General features: G+C 47.8%; 1 protein-coding gene across 1 annotated transcript in view; it reads left to right on the top strand.

Annotated features, from left to right (window-relative positions):
* Positions 1–439: 439 nt before the first annotated feature.
* The window catches only part of RFX8 (regulatory factor X8), a 62,296-nt gene continuing 44,466 nt past the window's right edge, over positions 440–18,269 (top strand). The window contains 4 exon segments of the mRNA XM_007472259.1: positions 440–474; positions 4,498–4,621; positions 13,345–13,406; positions 14,816–14,902. Coding sequence (XP_007472321.1) covers positions 440–474; positions 4,498–4,621; positions 13,345–13,406; positions 14,816–14,902 — 308 coding nt within the window.

Here is an 18,269-nt window from a genome sequence, read left to right as displayed (position 1 = left end):
GGAAGGAAATTGTGATACAGACTGCAACATGGACGAACCTTGAAGACATTATGCGAAATGAAATGAGCCAGTCACAAAAGGACAAATAGTATGTGATTTCACTTATACGAGGCACCAAGAGGAGTCAGCTTCATAGAGACAGAAAAGAGAGTGGTGGTTGCCAGGGGCTGGGGGAGAGGGAACGGGGAGTAGCGTTTCTGGCCAGTACAGAGTTTCAGTTTTGCGAGACAACCAGAATTCTTTGGATGGATGGTGATGCACCAGCAATTGCACAACAGTGAGAAGGTACTTAATGCCACTGAACTCTGCATTTAAAAAGGGTGCATTTTATGTTACGTATATTTTACCAGAATTAAAACATGAACAATTTTTTAAAAACCAGACACAGCAGAGCCCCTCGGTTTGTAACAGAGCTTGGCGTCCTGGAAGGTGTTAGAAGATGGCCAAGGAGACCAGCTTCCTGGAAGAGTGGCGGTGGGTACTGGCGCGTGAGGTGTCCAGATGCCCAGAAACAGCTCAGGCTTCCGAGTGAAAGCCCAGGGAGGGGCTGATTGTTGTCATGTGAAAGAAACGCTCCGTTTTTTAGCATATTCGTTGTTTCATCTCCCAGTCAGTCCTGGTTGGGCTTCCAATGTTCCTTAGAGACTTCAGTGCCTCTGCCACCAACTTGTGGTAAGTTCTCCAAGGACAAAGAAAGGTCCCGCAAGGAGAAAGAAAGGTCCTGCCTCTGGAAACCGAAGTCCTAGAAGTTTTCTGTTTCACGGACAGGAAGGATTGTAGAAATGGGGAGAGAAGTGGTCAGACCTCTGAGGAGCACAGAAGGATGAAGTGACCTGATTTCCTCTGCTGAGGGTACAGATCCGGCAGGTCGGACAGGTGGGCCCCCTGGCTCAGACCTCAGGCAAAAAATCTAAATGTCACCTAAACCCTACGCACGCAGAGCCTGGCTATAGACCAAATAACTGTCTCCTGCATATAAATACGGCTTTCAGATTTCTGCAGACTTCTTGTGGTTCATAAGGTGGAAATTTACTTCGAAAGGTACAGAATTCGTAATAGCCTTTGATCAGGCTGAATCAAAGGGTACAGTCACTCCCAGTGTTACATTTTTCTTTATGAGGAAAAGGAGCCCTCAGAAATGTGAGAGCCGCAGGACCTGGTATGGGTGCTCTGAAGTTTTCAATGATCAGATTGTCCATCACTCAAAACGGGGAGAGCGTCATGAGGTTCTCAAGATCTTAGCTGTCAGCTTCGTCTGATGGTGAGACCTGGGGAAGGTGATTATGCACCCAAGCAAGGAACTGAGTGATCTGGTCGACTCCAGCCTTGGACAGGCTTTATAATCATGTATTGCCAAAAACCGTATTGGTGGCTCCGTGTGAAAGCAAGCAAGCCTTGGCCCGTCTCACCTGCCAGGAGTCCTGGCCAGCCCTACTGCCTGCATATCCTCATCGCGCCCCCCCACCGGACCCACGTGTAGTTCAAAGTCAGGCTCACCTGCAGTAGGTGCTTCTGTGCTGCCGGTCTGCCAACGTGGACGCCTTTCTCGCTTCCATTCAGGATTTTGGAGGTGGACGTAAAAATGGTAACAGTAAGAGCTGCCGTGTGCCAGCCAGTGTACCAGCCACATCCCATGCCTGGATTTCTCATCGCAAAAACTCCAAGAGACGTCTCAGAGTCAGAACCTACACCTGGGTCTGTGAGCTTTGAAGCCCTGGGTCAGAGTCATGGTCGTACGTTCCTCTGGGCATGGAGACTAAATGCAAAAAAGCACGTACTCTTTAAGCCGAAGTAAAGGCACCATCTGAACATAGACGCTCTTACGGGACCTTCCACTTGTCCACTTAGTGTGTGCTGCCTCCTCCCACGGGCCATCCGTGAGATCTGGCTGTGAACTTTGGGGAGGAGATGAAAGGCCCTGGGCTGAATCTCCTGGAGCAGCAAAAGTACCAAGCATTGACGCTGGGCTCGCAGCCAGGAGGCAGCCCTTTCTCTGAGTGTGGGCGGAGGAATGACTCTGGTCCTGGACCTTGGTGGGATATCACTGATGGTATAATTTGGTCTTAATTGTCCACTCAGATGGCAGTCGGACTCAGCAGTGTCATCTTGAAATAGGAGGACAAGAGGCCCAGAGCACATGAATTTCAGTGACAAGGAAGAACAGTTGGCAAAAGTTTATACTCAGGCTCATTTTGGAGAGTATTTTGCACGTTTCCTTTTTAAGGAGACCTTTCCCTGACTACGTCAGAAGTAGCTATGAATAAACAAAAGTGAGCTTTTGCCCCTCCCCCCCAAACTTAGCCAGTGCTTTCCTGTGACACTTCACATGTCGGTTTTTTATATGTCAGCAAATGTCTTAATAAAATAAATATCAGTATCTCATGGATCTGTGAATTTGCCACTGCCCCACACACCACCAGTGACATTACCCTGTGTTCAACCGTGAAGCAAATAATTGGTGCCCCAGCAGCTGTAATCAATCCATTGTGAGGTGTCCAAAGTGTCAGGTTCCCACCCTGATGCTATGGGAGAGTCTCAGAAAATCCCCTCCTTGGGCTTGGACTGGGTTGAATGGTGCCCCCCTCCAAATGCATGTCTGTATGGAATATCAGAACGTGACTTTGTTTGGAAATAGGGTCCTTGCAGATGTAACCAGTTAGGAGGAGGCTCCACTGGATTAGGGTGGGCCCTAAATCCAGTGGTGGGCGTCCTTATAAGAAAAGATGAGGAGGGACTTCCCTGGTGGCTCAGTGTTCAGAATCCGCCTGCCAGTACAGGGCACACGGGTTCGAGCCCTGATCCGGGAAGATCCCACATGCCGTGGAGCAACTAAGCCCGTGCACCCACAACTACTGAGCCTGCGCTCTAGAGCCCGTGAGCCACGACTACTGATCCCATGTGCCACAACTACTGAAGCCCGTGCACCTAGAGGCCGTGCTCCACAACAAAAGAAGCCACCGCAATGAGAAGCCCGCGCACCACAACAAAGAGTAGCCCCTGCTCGCCGCAACTAGAGAAAGCCCACGCGCAGCGACGAAGACCCAACGCAGCCACAAAAAAAAAAAAAGAAGAGGCGAAGAGACAGCCAGGTGAAGGCAAGGGCACTAGAGTGATGCGTCTACAAGCCAAGGAATACCAAGGGTTTCCGGCAGCCACCGGCAGCCAGGAGGAAAGCGTGGAGCACACGCTTCCTCAGCGCCTCTGGAAGGAACCAACTTGGCTGACACCTTGATTTGGACTTTCAGCTTCCAGAACTGTGACAGGATATATTTCTGTTGCTTTAAGCCACCTGGCCTATGGTAATTGGTTACCTGAGGAAACCAATACAGGGCCACAGCTTCCCCTCACCCCGCCATCCACCATATGTTGACTTTTCCTCCTTCCAGGAAGCAGGTGGGGTTAACAACTGTGGTCTCTTGCTCTCGAGGAAAGTAAATGGAGGCCTCAGCCTGCCTCAGCCCAGAAAATAAGCTGTAGGTCATCAGTAAGAAAGGAGGAGATACATCGTTGGTAAATTCCCTGCTAAAGAATTCTTCGGTGTTTAAAAACTATGCTGGCTTGCTTTATGTATTTCTTTAAAAGAACGAGGAGAAACCTGCCAGTCTGTCCCCAACCAGAAAAGGGAAGGCTGTGATTGGGTGTCAATGTGGACCACACCTTCTGAGCCCAGTCACCTGCACTACCTGCCCCCTCGCTCCCATCCTGCTGCTGGAACAGGCACCTGGCTGTCCCCTCGGGGCTGGACTGTGGGCTGTGATCCATGGGCACAGCCCCTTGTTGCCAGGGGACCCCACCTGCCCCGGGGCCCAGGAACACTTGGGCCATTGAAGGTCCCACCCCAAGCAGGGGCCTGGGGGCTGCAGATCACATCTGAACGCTACCAAGCTCTGCACCCAACGGGAAGTAAAGGGCAGGGAGGGTGGCCTGCCTCTCTGTCCCTTGGTGTCTTCCATCTTCCATCTCATTACAATTTAAAGAATCAAAATGTAGTGGCCCCGCCCTAAATCACTGGGGTTTAACAGTCGTGCAAATGACTGCTTCGGGGGAGGGGGGGAGGAGCTGTGCACGCCTGTCCTGGGTCCTAGGAAGCCACGTGGGCTCCAGCTGTCGACTCTACTAGGGGTGTGTGTGGGGGGCATTGTTTTGTGTTTTGGCGAGTAAATCTCTACGTCACCGTGAGAGACCTCGGCTGCCACCTTTACAAAGTTACGTGAAGCAGCGTCTGCTGAGCCCAGTAACTTGGGCTTCTTGTTAATATGCCTGTACGCCAGAAAGACTGAAAAACAACAGCAAAACCTCACCATAGTCTAAATCAATATTCTTAACTCTGGCCTGAGCACATTACAGTTGCCGATGGGGGAGACTTTGCGTTCGATAAAGTAAGCGTATTTCGTTTTGTTGGGTCCCTTGCTTGCATCTGCCCCTCATCAAAGTGTCCGCCTCTAGAAAACCTGATGCCAACCTTCTCTTCCCTCTCTTCTTCCTCCCCGCCCCCAGGTTGGTTGACACCTTCTGCATCTGCGAAGGGCACAGTGTGCCTCGCTGCCCCACGTATGAGATTTATGTGGAGACCTGCGGGCAGAATGCTCAGAACCAAGTCAACCCAGCCACGTTTGGGAAGGTAGGTTGTGAAGATAAAAATACATGTCCACTGAGTAAAAAAAAGGCACGCAAGTTAATGATGAGGATATGCTGGGATTTATTTGGGTCTGATGGCTTCTCAGTGGATATAACCGGCTTCACCCTGGGAACCAGCCTGAGGGCTAACATACATCCTCATCTCCATCTGAAAGCCATTCCGTCCTTTGTCCATACTTCATAGTGAGGGGCCAGGAAAGTTCAAGGATGGGGTGGGATTCACCCAAGAGAATGCAGCTATGGCAGTCTCAGATACCCCCAGTTCTCAGCCAGGCTTGCTGAGCCATTATTCCCTGCATTAGAAATGCCACAGCTCAGGACCCCACAAGCTCAAAGAGCCACTTTGTGGTGTCAGACAGCTTATGCTTCCCACAATTCGGTTGTTCCTAGAGAACTCACGGGCATTCAAAGGTTTCCTCTGGAGGTTAAGAACTCTGTCAGGGGTTTGGTTAGACCGCGTAATACACAGCAAACGTTAGCACAAGGATGGCCTATCTGAGACCTTCCACATCTAACAGATATTTATTGAGCAGCTGCTATGTGCTGGCCCTGTTTTAGGTGCTGAGTGTACAACAGTGAACAGGACAGAGAAAAATTCCTGCCTTTACTACATTTATTATATTATAGTTGAGGGAGATAAAGAAGATGAAATGTATAGTCTCTTAGGTGGTATAAATGCTAAATGGAGCAGAAGGAGGAAAGGACCGTGTGTGTTTTAGGGGAGGACTTGTAGTTTGAGGGAAGGCAAACAGGGAAGGCCTCCCTGAGAAGTAACATTTGAGTCCAGATTTCCAAAAGATGAGGCAGTGAGTATGGGGCTATATGAGCAAAGAGCAGTGCAGACAGAGCCAGCGCAAAGGCCCTGAGGCAGGAGGGGGCTCAAGTAGCAAGGAGGCTGCAGTGGCTGGAGGGCAGAGACCAGGGAGAGACAACTCAGGGAGGTGGGAGGAGCCCAGGTGTGCAGGGAGTGGACAGGGATGCAGCAGCGGATGTCGTGAGAAGGGGTCAAAATCTGGGTGTATTTGGAAGACAGAGCCAATAAGATTTGTTGATGGAAAGAATCACAGGGCTTAATTGTTATTAATAATAAGAACTTTCAATCGTATATTGCATCCTATTTATTTTCAATCCGGTTTTCAGGAATAGACAGACATCCACTCAAAACAAGTTAAAAGCAGAAATTTTTTAAAGGGATATCTCATTTAATCCAACTGCAAGAAGTTTGACTGGGCCTCATAGAATTTAGTCCAGTACTACCCAATAAACATGTAATAGGAGCCATAGATACAATTTTAAATATTCTAGATCCTCATTTTAAAAGTTTTTTTAGGGTGACATTAATTTTTTATAACTTTTAAATTCAATCCAAAATATTCAAAATACTATCGTTCAACACGGAATCAGTATTTTAAAATGAATGCGTTGCTTTTTGCGTTCTCTTCTTCGTGCTAGATCTCAAAAATCCGACACATCATTTTACACGTACAGCCCGTCTCAATTCGGACCAGCCACATTTCAAGTGCTTAGTGGCCACGTGTGGCTGGTGGGTCCCCTCTGAGACAGCCCATGACTAGATTCTACGTCACCAGGCATCTCCTTTCTCTCCCTCTGGTGTATCTGTGTGTAAACCACTGGGACGCTGCTTCTCTGCACTGGGCTGCTCCAGGCCCCTTCCCAGAAGCCAGCTTCTGCCACGACTTCACAGCTTCCCAAGGTGGCTGCTTGTCCTCTGATTCCCGTGATGCTCTCCGTGACCACCTGCCCCAGGGTCCCACACTGTAATGGTCTTTAGGCGAGAGAGGCCCGCAGGAAGGACAGGTGGGTGGGAGGAAACAGTTGGCATCTTTGAGGCTTTGTCTTGTGTCACAGCCATCAGCAGAGGCTGGTGATATTAGAAGTCAAGGAACAAACCAGGAGTGATAACGGTGGAGGGTCCCACAGCCGGTTACAGTGCTTGGGCAGCAAATCTGGTCTCCTTCTTTATGGGTCAGTCCTCTTTCCACCTGCTATTCCCTCAAAAATATCCTGGACTTCCAAGAGAACTTGGAGGTCACTGGTCCGACTCCACATCCAATGCAAGAGCCCTTCAAAAGCATCTCTGGCTGGGAGCTTTTATGAGAACAAAATGCCCTCTCCAGGCAGAGACAGCCATGGGGGCTCTCGGAGCTGGGAGGGGGCAACGCGTTTCTGCAACGAGGAAGCTGTTCTTCCTCTGGGCAGACACGGTCCCTCCCCAGGACCCATGCTTGGCAAGCAGAGCACAGGCGGATGGAAAGCCACCCGACTCCTTGCAGGCCTGGGGACAGCTCACAGCCTGCAGGATCAGACCCCTGTGGGCCACCTGGCCAGTGCTGAAATGACCTGGGGGACGAGCCTGCTCACGGCCGCAGAGATGCCAGTTCAACCTCTCCCTCCCATCTTTCCTCCCTTCCTTCCTGCTCCCTCTTTCTCGGTGGTCCTCAGTGGACAGAATGGAATTGGTTCATGACACGCTCTTACCTTCAGTCCACTCACAGCCTGATTCCCTCTGGTTCTTCCGTTCTTGTGGCCTCTCCCCTTGCGGAGCAGAGTTTCCGGACACGCAGGCTCAGCGGCCATGGCTCACGGGCGCAGCCGCTCCGCGGCACGTGGGATCTTTCCCGAACCGGGGCACGAACCCATGTCCCCTGCATCGGCAGGCAGACTCTCAACCACTGCGCCACCAGGGAAGCCCTCTTTCGTTCTTTTTAACAATGTTATAAGCATCTGTGAACCCACCGCCCCGTATGAACCATATGGCCAGATCCCCGTAGCCCATCTCCCTGCCTTTCCCGCTGGTGGGAACCATCAACCCCTTCATTATTATCTTGCCTTTTTAAAAAGAGTTTTAGTGCATTTGTATGTCTTTCTGTTTTTGTTTTCTTTTTTTTTTTTGACCATTGACCCGCTTCACCCATTTTGACCACCCCCATCCCCGACCTCTGGCAACCATCAATCTGTTCTCTGTTTCAGTGAGATTGGTGGTTTTGTTTTACTGTTTTTTACATTGCATATGTAAGCAAGATCATACCATCTTTGGCTTTCTCTGTCTGACTTATTTTGTATAATGTATTTCTTTTAAAAGCCGATTTTTTATTTTTGTGGCTTAACTTTTTTAAAAGGAGGGTCATGTTATATGTCATCTTTGGGGACTTGTTCCACTTATTATTATATCAGGATTCCTGTACATTCATTGACTGTTGTGTAGTAGTTCAGTTCACCTACCTTCTCTTCCTTTGATGAGCATTTGGGTCATTTCCCAATTTTGCTGTCGTGAACATTCACGTGTGTATCTCCTGCTGCGCACGTGGAGATGTTCTCTTGGGCGTGTTTGTCCAGGGGTGAACTTGCAGGCTGACGGGCTGTGTGACTGTGACGTCTGGGGATGGGACCAGATCGTTTTCTGAAATGATGGCTTCCGTTGCCCTCCCACTGACAATTCTGTAGATTCCAATGATGTTTCAAAAACACTGACATTTTTAGACCCATTTCTCTAGCCACAGTCATCATCCCTGAAACACAGTCATTGGTGGAAGCTCTGCACTTTGGGGATAATCATAAAATAAGGAGTAGAAACTTCTAATATGGCAGCTGCTCAAATACCGGAAAGAATTGTTTAAACCTTCGTGTCTTCCTTTCTTCATTGAATACTCTTCGGTCCCAAATTTTTACTTCCCTGACTACTTGTTTCATTTTGACTTCAATTTATTGGTGTTTCTCTTCAAAGGTGGGTTCCCCAAGGGTACAACCCAGTGTCTCAGGACGGCTCAGAGGACGGGGCTTTTATTTTTCTTTTTTAACTTTTTGGGCTACTATTGGCTTTCATGCTTCCATGCTACTCTGCTGGTTTCATTTTAAGCTTGTGATCCAAAAAAAGAAAAAAAAAAAACCTTCGGTATTTTTTTTCACACAAATTAAAAGTAAGCTAGCCCTCCCAAAACTGCTTTATAAACTGTAAAGCACTCCACGTAGATACAATATGTTGTCCTTGTTATCAGACCGTGGTCATTATGCCCGTGACCGTGGGAACCCAAGAGTGGCTGTTCCCTTATTCCGAGTTGCAGCTTCTCAGTGCCGACCTGCCTTCTACACTCACAGTCATCCAGTCGTCTCAGCCTGCTGAAGCTCACACGTGGGAATAGCACACCTCTTATCCGTCCTTCAATAAATCGAAAGCAATGTGGACACGTGCAAGGTGTTAGGCTCTGGAGCTCGCTGGGTGTCTCTGGAAGGTTTTCCAGCCAGCCAGGAATTCCCCCGGCTGTCTTATCACTCAGCCCACATTTTGTCCTTTCTTCACTAGGCACATTGGGGCACTTCCTCAAGGGCTTTGCTAGTCTGGGTATCCCGGCACTAAGCCGTTTCCTTATCTGGCAGCCTTATCAGATGGGAGTGGGGTGATTTGAGCTTGACACGTCTTGGTTCTGGACGATCTCTACTTCCTTTTTTTAAGACATCAAAGGCTCCTTTTCAAAACCTCTCTCAGATTTTCTTCTAAGTGGTTTCCCCTCAAGGGCAGTCCTACTGCAGGGTGTTCCGAAAAAAGAGTTAAAAAGAGCCTCCGGTGCGTGACCACGGGCATTTGTCTACAATTTTTGATCTTCCTACTTCCCTTCGAATCCATCCGCCAAGACACTGAGGTCCTAGCTTTCAATTCTCGTTGGGAATTTGTCCCCAAGAATGAGTCAGTTCAGTGGTGCTGGTCTTGGAAAGGGACCCTGAGCTGCTGAATCTGTGACTCGGTGGAGAGGGGAGAGGAAAGGGAAAAGGATGTGATCCCAAAGCTTGTTTACAAGAGAAACAGCGAAACACCCACTTCTCATGTCCTGCCCCCCGCCCCCGGGGCTGGGGTTGATTCCAGACTCCACACCAAGTTCCTGTGCAGATGTTGGGGTGTTTCTTGCTCTGCTCAGCAGTCCCGGGTATATGACAGGTCATCTCACTCCCAGTGCAAGTGATGGCTTATGTGGATGAGGAAATTTCCTAAAGGCTGACTTCCTTTTTTTAAAGTATCGTTTCCTGATGTTTTTCTGGGTATGAAAGAACACATTCCCTTTAAGGAAAACGTGGGAATTCGAGAGAAGGGTATAAAAGAAGGAGAAAAATGCCGGCTACGACCTCACCGTCCAGAGATGCAAAAGCACATGTGTGGTTTATTTGCAGGCCGCCGACACACTCACATACACATGGCGGCAGGAGCGGGGAGTGATCACAGAGGCCTCTCTGCTTCCCACGTCCCTTCGGTCCTGCCCACGCGGTGGTGCTTCCTCCCTCCTGAAGGAGCATCTGAGCAGGCAGCCTGACCTCTCTAGAGCTCCTTGGGTGACACAAAGCCCCATTGTCCTTCTAGTTTAGCAAACAGTATCCGTGTGACGCTTCGAATGTCCGGCCCCACATAACGTCCAAGCTCTGAGCCGGGTTTAACGTGGAATCGCTTCCGCGGTCCTCCAGCGAGCTTTCTCGCCAGCAGAGAACTAGGGTGTTCTCTTCCTCCCTCCCACGCTTCTAGCACCTTTGCTGGGTGTTGGTTGGACCCCGTGGGAGGGGAAGGTTAAGAGTGGCTGCAAGTTTCTACTGCACAGCTTCACACTTTGGGAGGCCAGGCAGACCGTTGTCTCCTTGGTGCCTTGGCTGGCTTCTGCAGGGCAGCCCTTGGGAGTGCCCTAGAATGCGTCCCTGGCCTTGGTGAATGACTCTGAAGCCTGACTGCCCATCCTGGGGGGCCTTGCTGGGCAGAGTCTGAGCCCTCCCACCTGTCAGCTCTTTATCACGGGTGACCAGTGTCTGGCCATCGAAACTTCTCAGCCACTCTTGGCCTGAACAGGCTGTGGGTGTGCTGAGCCAGGGCAGCAGCCGTGCCCCTCTGCCTTCCCCCCCAAGGCCACTGGCTGGCCAGCCGTCTCTCGTCCATCCGGAGTCCTCTGCCCAAGCCAGACACTGACTGCGAGGGCCTCACGATCAGCCCTTCAGGCGAATCTGTGAACCCCCTTCCCCTGGGCCCCAGGTGACTGGACCATCCCGTCCTGCACACCCTTCATAGGTCAGGGAGTGGTCTTGCTGCAAGAAACCCCCTTACACATCCTCCGTTTCCTCCTCTCTCTGTCTCATGGTGGGTGATTTAAGTCGAGGACTTTTTAGAATTTTATAACCAAGTTTTAGCTGAAAGCCTGAAGGTGCAAGTCCCCTGGCAGGGGGTGTCTCACAGTTCACCTTGCTGTCTGCCTCTGTTTTCACGCCCCAGCCTCTTGTGTAGACACCACAAGGATGGATAGATTGAAAGATCAATGTGTGGGTGGATGGATGGACATGTGGATGGTCAAACAGGTGGTTGGACAGACAGACAGACAGGTAGCCCTCAGCCTAGAATCAGACTAACTAGTTTATAATCCTGGGCAAGTTATTTAACATTTTTGTGCCTCAACTTCGTCATCTGTAAAACGAGAATATTCATAATGTTAATAATAGTACCTCCTTCATGAGAGGCTTTTAAGAAATTAATGAGAAAAACACACGTAGAGAGAATTGGGCAGTGCTGGCACATAGAAAGCAACCAAGGGCCCTTAACTTTCATAATTACGTACATACATATTTTCACTTAGAATGTCATAAACGTTTTTACATTAAAATATTTCTAAATGCATGGTGTAGAATGGCTGTGAAATATTTTTTTGGTTGTTCCAGAATTCATTTAACCATTTTCCTTATTGAAAATTTATGAAGTTTATAATTTTTCTCTATTCTGAGGAACATAAGTCTCCATCTGTATCTGGTAATTTCCCTCAGAGAGATTCTAGACAATTGTAAGCCCACGTGATAGTTCCTGATATTCTTACCCAAATCCATAATATCCTTGACCTAGAGACTTTGTTGGGTAAGAACTACATTTAGCTGTTTCAACTTGCATTTATTGTATGGTTAGGGAGGGTGAGTCCTTTGGCATGTGTTTTGGTTATGTGTATCCTTCATGTATGTACATTATTATCCGATCACTTTCTATTGGGGTATTAGTGTTTTTCCTGTTGATTTATGTGAGCTCTATATACTAGGTAGATAAGTTTTTTTTTTTACTTATTACATCTTTTGGAAATAATCATCCCAGTTGCTTTTTAAATTTTAACTGTGGTGTTCCCGATTATAAAATGAGATCACAGGATAGTCTGGGCTTGGAAACACTCAGTAAAATAAGACGTGTGGATACTGTCCTGCCAGGCAACTAGGAATTTGTTTCTGCTTCTCCCTCCAAAACACCAGATGATATGCCAGGGCCTTGAATCTGAGCCTGCTGCATGCTTGAGGATAATTCTTTTCGGTAGCTATTATTTTACAACTAGACCTAGAGGGAAGGTTTTAAGCGATTTTCTCAAGAGGAGATGAAGGGGTCAATCTGTGGTTGAAAGTAGGAACTTCTGGCTCCGAATTCTGCCTTTAGACGTGGCTGACGTTTCCTTTTAACTCCCGTTGTCATTTGTTTTCGTCGTACGTTCTGGTTCTCCTTCCCTGAAGGAGCCTCGATTTGGCCTCGTGACCTCGACGTGCCAGGACCTGCCTCTCCGTCCCTAACTTGTGCCTTCCCACCTGGGCTTGGGCGGCTTCCTGGAGGAAGAGGTGGGGCCTGGCGCCAGCCAAGAGAAACGCTTCGAGACACTGTCAAATCCTGCTGCTTTTGGAAGCTAAGAATAAACAAAGGAGGGAGGTAGAAACGGAGGCTGAGTGACTACGGAGCAAATTGTAGAAAATCACGGAAATCATTACATGACAGCTTGGCACATCCTGCCTTCCTGCTTTGTGTTTTTGTAATTTTACCACAATCCAGGATTTCCCTTTTCAACAGACATCCACTTGGATACCATGCTTGTCATGGACCTGTGAACGACCTGTAAACCTGTAAAAAAAAAACAGACTTCTGTTTTTTTTAAATGTAATTGGTCATAGACATCATATCAGCGCTGTCTAACAAAACGCACATCAGAAAGTTGGTGGGGTTTGGGACTTCCCTGGCGGTCCGGTGGTTAAGACTCCGCGCTGCCAATGGAGGGGGCATGGGTCCGATCCCTGGTCGGGGAACTAAGATCCTGCATGCCGCATGGCATGGCCAAAAATAAAGATAACGGAGAGATGAAACGTTGAGTCAGAAGTAGCTGTGTTATTCAGTATTTAACAGCATTTGCTAACAAAACCTTTAAGATGAAAAAATTAGGTAAACGAATGAATAATAAAAAGTGAAAATGCCAATCACATTGGAAAAAAGAAACTAGTAAAATCACGGCACACTCACATGCTGGACTATTTTGCAGTGTTCGTATTGATATTTCCCTGTTTTCAGAGGATTTTTAATGCCAAGGGGAAGTGTTTATGGTACAAGCTGGAGGGAAGAAAGTGGAAAGCAGAGCTGCAGACATGCTAATGGTGCAATGCTGGCATTTCCTATGTAGACCCACAGAATCCGCGTACATAGTGAGGCTTCGGAAAAAGATGGGAGTGAACCACATGGAGGTCCACACGGCAGTATCCCTCCGAGTGGTGTGTTTCCTTCTTTATACTTGTCCGACTTTTCCAAATTTCAGTTACATATATCTTCTTAATGATCAGAAAAGAGGGAATACAGTTTAAACGTGGCAAGAGACGAAGCTGGAAGTTCTATTTCTAAATTTTCAAATTTGCAGCTTTAAATCTGGCTTATTCTTTTAGCTTGTGCACTTGGTTTTCCCTGTTCTTGGCACCCGGAGGTGGGGCACAAGAGGAAGTGCCAGGTAGGTTGATCATTTTTGTTTTATTATTTTTTTAAATAACACATTTCTTAGAAGTTAACATGTGCATAATAGGAAACCAAAAAAACAAAAGAAGCGAAACACAAAGTCATCCATAATCACAAGCAGTTTGTTTTATTTTAAATGTTAAAAACACACATTTTGAAAAATCACAAGATGGGTGACCAAAGAAATGCAAAACTAAACAAACGAGAAATATCAACTCTTACCGAAGAGTTCCTATAATTATATGAAATTCCCAGTGCCTGGTATAATTCAGGTGATGCCAGGACCAAATATGAGTCTCTATCTTCTTGAGAGATTTTGTTAAAATACAAAAGGCACAGACGCTTCCAGCGTTTAGACATGTAAATGTCTAATTGTTGAAATAGTTAAGTAACTATATCCCTAGAACAATAAAACTGTTTTAACTACTCCTTGAACTAAAATTTCTAAGCATTCATCTAATTCGCATATTTGGATTCTATTCCGGAGACAGAAGGTACCCAGGTGATATTTTTAACTTGCAAGGAAATTCCAGTGTTATCGGGTGCGTCCTGTTATAATTGTCACTCAGTTATCATTGTTATTTGTTGTTGGTTTTACATCAAGAAAAATCAGGAGAAATCAGTGAGATCAGGAAATCAGTAAGAAGGAATGGAAGCCAAACTAGGGAAGGAGCCTGCCACCCTTGAAGGAGTGGAAGGCATGGAAGAGTTTGCCAAGCTAAACACTGGGCAGCAGTTAATTTGAAAAAAATTTGTTGGGCTGCTAGGAGCCCATACGAGCTGCTGCCTTTCCCGCCTCAGCAGAGGAGGAACCAGCCTTCCTACTGGGGGTCTGAGAACCTGAGTCCATTCAGCAGAGGGGACACTGGCATCGGTCCACCTCCCTTTGAGAAAGTCAATGGCGGAGGCAACCGGAGGCTTCCCCTGTGGCATCTCTTTAAGATTCGAGTGTCGTAAGTCGGGAAAGCAGAGGAGAACATCTGCAAGCCCGTTTCAAAGTTGATGCATGTGAAATAGTATGAAATTGTCCACCTAACAGAGCTTGGTCAGGCCGTATGACTGGTTAGCTTTTCCTAATAAGTGGAGTCAGTGATGAAACCCAAAGAACTCTGGGGCTTCCCTGGTGGCGCAGTGGTTGAGAGTCCGCCTGCCGATGCAGGGGACGCGGGTTCGTGCCCCGGTCCGGGAAGATCCCACATGCCGCGGAGCGGCTGGGCCCGTGAGCCATGACCGCTGAGCCTGCGCGTCCGGAGCCTGTGCTCCGCAACGGGAGAGGCCCCGGCAAAGAGAGGCCCGCGTACCGCAAAAAAAAAAGAACTGTCTTCCTTGGCTAGTCTGTTCTGTGTCTTCTCTAAAGCACGCCAGTGGTTTGACATCATCTTGAAGACAACCTTGATTTTTCAGGTACCATTACGACGGGATCCGTATCAAGAAAAGTTCTTTCTTCTGTGCCCAGTACTGCTGCCTTCTGGGTGAAAAAAGATATCACAGGTTAGTACCTGTCATTTAGGTATTTTGGTCATAGGTCACAGCCTGATCAGTATTAGGACCGTTCGTACTTTGGTTGAACCTAACTGGCTTTTCGGCTGTTGTGCCATTCATCCTTCTTAAGGATGGAAGCACACACATCACATGACCATGCCTCTGACATGGGCCACATCGTTGGCCAGAGAAACGCATATCGCGTTCACTTCCTTGGATACTGTTCATTTTCATCCTCATCTCAGTTGTCAAAGCCGTTTTGCACAAAGTCTTTGTCCTTCTCGATCCCTCTGTCAAATTTGACAGAATTAGCCACTTCCTGCTCAAAACTTCCTCTAGCCCTCAGGACTCTGTGTCATCCAGTTCCTTCCCCAGAATGAGCCCTTCTTGGTCTCCTTACCTCTCCCCGCACCGCCCCCCCCCCCGCCCCCAGGGCATGCATCTCCCTGAGATCCAACCCTTCGTAATCCGTGATGCTCTTCCCACGCTTTGGCCCCAAGACACCTCATCCCTTTCTGTCTTCCACCTGTCTCTCCGTCCCTGGATGACTGCTTCTAAATCACTTGTGCTTCTCATCTCTCCCACCTCCTAGGCTTTTCTGTATGGCTGTCTACTGGACATTTCCCTCCAGAAGACCCGCTGGTACCTCACACTGAGGATGCAGAAAGTTAACTTCATCCTCTCCCTCCAATCACCTCTGCCTCTTGACGTCCCTATTTCCATCTGCGATCCCAATAGATACAGCCTGCGCGGAGCATCACCCGAAAGCCATCCCTGACTCCCTCGGGTCACAAGTCCTGTTAATTCTTCCCTTTCGGGTCTCCTGACCATTCTTTATGGTTACTGATGTTTCCTTGAAGCCCTGGTCATCTCATAATAATCAGGATTATTTCCGTGGATCCCACGTGACCTCCCTCTCCTCAGCCTCACCTCCCTGTAAACACAGCCGTGAGTAAAGCAACTACGCTCCAGTAAAAATTAATTTAAAAAATTAAATTAAAAGTATAATAACAAATAAATAAATGGAAGGAGTAAGAAAATAATGGATAATCTTGATTTGGCGAAACTTAAAACTTCTTTATCTTAAATAATTAAAGGGAAATTCCATGTGTCTATGGGCCGCATTCTTATAATAGATATAATTTAACAAATATAATACTTAATGGCAAAATATTCATGTTAATCCATATGAAGGCTGAGAACCCAGCAGGACCAAAACCAAAAAGAGATATTTAAAAAAGAGAAATATGAATTCCGAAACATGTCAAGAAACCTTAATACCTTAAGTAATTCTGTGAAAACTGTCTTTGTAACAGTACTCATTAATATAAATACAAACCCCTAAATTTCAAAATAAGTAAATAAATAAATAAACACACAACTGTGAGACTAACCTCCCCACAATTCTGCATTTTCTTTGTCTCTTTCTTGCTCAGAAACACTCAGGAGCTTTTGCTCTTACCTCCTGCGTGAAGCCTACGCACCCCCCTTTCCCAGACTGGTATCCGCCCCCCAGATCCTTCCTACTGCACTTTATCCGACCCTGTTGCCAGTGTCTCCCCCATATAAACTGCCGGTTTCAGCCATACTCACTTTTCTCTGAAAATGTCAAATGCGGTTCTGTCTTTGCTCCTATCATCCTGTCCTTGCATGATGTCATTCCTTCTCTCTGTCTCAGTGGCCCTTTCTGAATCCTGTCCCTTCCCTGGGACATACCTCAGGGACCACCTGCTCCAGGGAACCGTCCTCAGCAGCCCCAGCTCTAGGGAAGACCCCCTCGTCCAGTGCCCCACACCGCTCACCGGCTGTCGACCCAGCCAGCGTTTCCTCTTAATTCATACATTGTTCATGGAGATTTCATGTGGCATAAATAGAGGACCGCATATCCAAGTAGCCAGGGTCAATTTTACCCTTACTTCTAGCCCAGCATAATGATTAAGAGGGCCCCTTTTACTCTCCAAAGGGTTCTAGTGTGGACAAGAAACTGTAATGAATTGTATGATCACCTTTTGTATAAGGTACCCTGTGTTGTAAGGCAGCGGCCAAGGGGGAGAGCCATGGGGAACCACCGGTATGGGTAAGACGTGGGCCCGTCTCTCTGATGGCTTCATAGAGGAACTAAATGTACATTTCGCTTGATAGCAAGTATAACGTGACGGGTGTCGGAAGTGTACACAAGGTCCCGCGAGAACTCAGAGATGGAGAGCGCACGCCTTGGGCCAGGGGATCAGAGGGGCCCGGGAGAGAGGCGAGGGGCGTGCTTTGAACCAAGCTGTGAGGGACTGAGCGTTGAGAGGGAGGCGGGAGGGAGAGGATGTTCAGGCTCAGGGAGGGAGGTGAGCATACACAGAGGTGTGACGGCAGAGGCTTCCCTGCCATGCAGGATGCGGAGATAGGGTGGAGCCCGTCCCACCAAAACCTCGAACTCAACCTCGAGTCGAGTCCTTATTACCTGCTTCCCACCAGCTCCCCTCTTACATCTCTTATTCAGCCCTTAGTCACAAAGATGGAAAAATGAGAGCAGCAAAAATAGAGAAGTTAGGGAAGGGAGTCGGAAGGATGAGAGATGTGTTTCAGTCATAGTCGGACCTTTCCTTGCGCAAAGGGGATCTCTCACTTGCTGATGTGTGTGTGTCTTTGTTTGCCCAGAGCACCCAGTAGGTGGTGTGGAGAGCCCTGCATATGCGCGCACACACACACACACACACGGAAAACACACACACAAGGGACTTGAATTCGATGCTGGGGGCGGGGTATCTGTAAGCCTTTGGAGTCGTCCTCTGGGAAACAGGATGTTGTCATCATGGGAACCTCTGCAAGGCCAGGAACCATGGTGTCCTGAGGCCTCTGCATTGATGTCACAGAGGAAGGGGCTGGAACTGGTCTTTGTGGGGAAAAAATAGGCTTTACCCTCATCGAGGAAGAGGAGGGCTTCAGGGGACAAATCAGGACAAGGATGACATTGGCTTATTCTGGAGATCAGCCCAGCAGCAGGTGCTTTTAATGTCCTGCGCTCCTCACGTGTCTGATAATAGATAAACTCTAAAGTCTTGGCCAATTAAGAGATTTTGTTTTAAAAGCATTAAGGTTTTTTTTTTTTGAATTTTATTTTATTTATTTGTTTATACAGCAGGTCCTTATTAGTCATCAGTTTTACACATATCAGTGTATACATGTCAATCCCAATCTCCCAATTCATCCCACCACCACCACCCCGCCACTTTCCTTGGTGTCCATACATTTGTTCTGTATATCTGTGTCTCAATTTCTGCCCTGCAAACCAGTTCATCTGTACCATTTTTCTAGGTTCCACATATATGCATTAATATACAATATTTGTTTTTCTCTTTCTGACTTACTTCACTCTGTATGACAG

This window comes from Lipotes vexillifer, unplaced genomic scaffold (assembly GCF_000442215.2).
Source record: "Lipotes vexillifer unplaced genomic scaffold, Lipotes_vexillifer_v1.1 scaffold177, whole genome shotgun sequence".
NCBI classification, from domain to species: Eukaryota; Metazoa; Chordata; class Mammalia; order Artiodactyla; family Lipotidae; genus Lipotes; species Lipotes vexillifer.
Note: the sequence above shows the minus strand (reverse complement) of the source record. Positions and strands in the feature narration are given on the sequence as shown.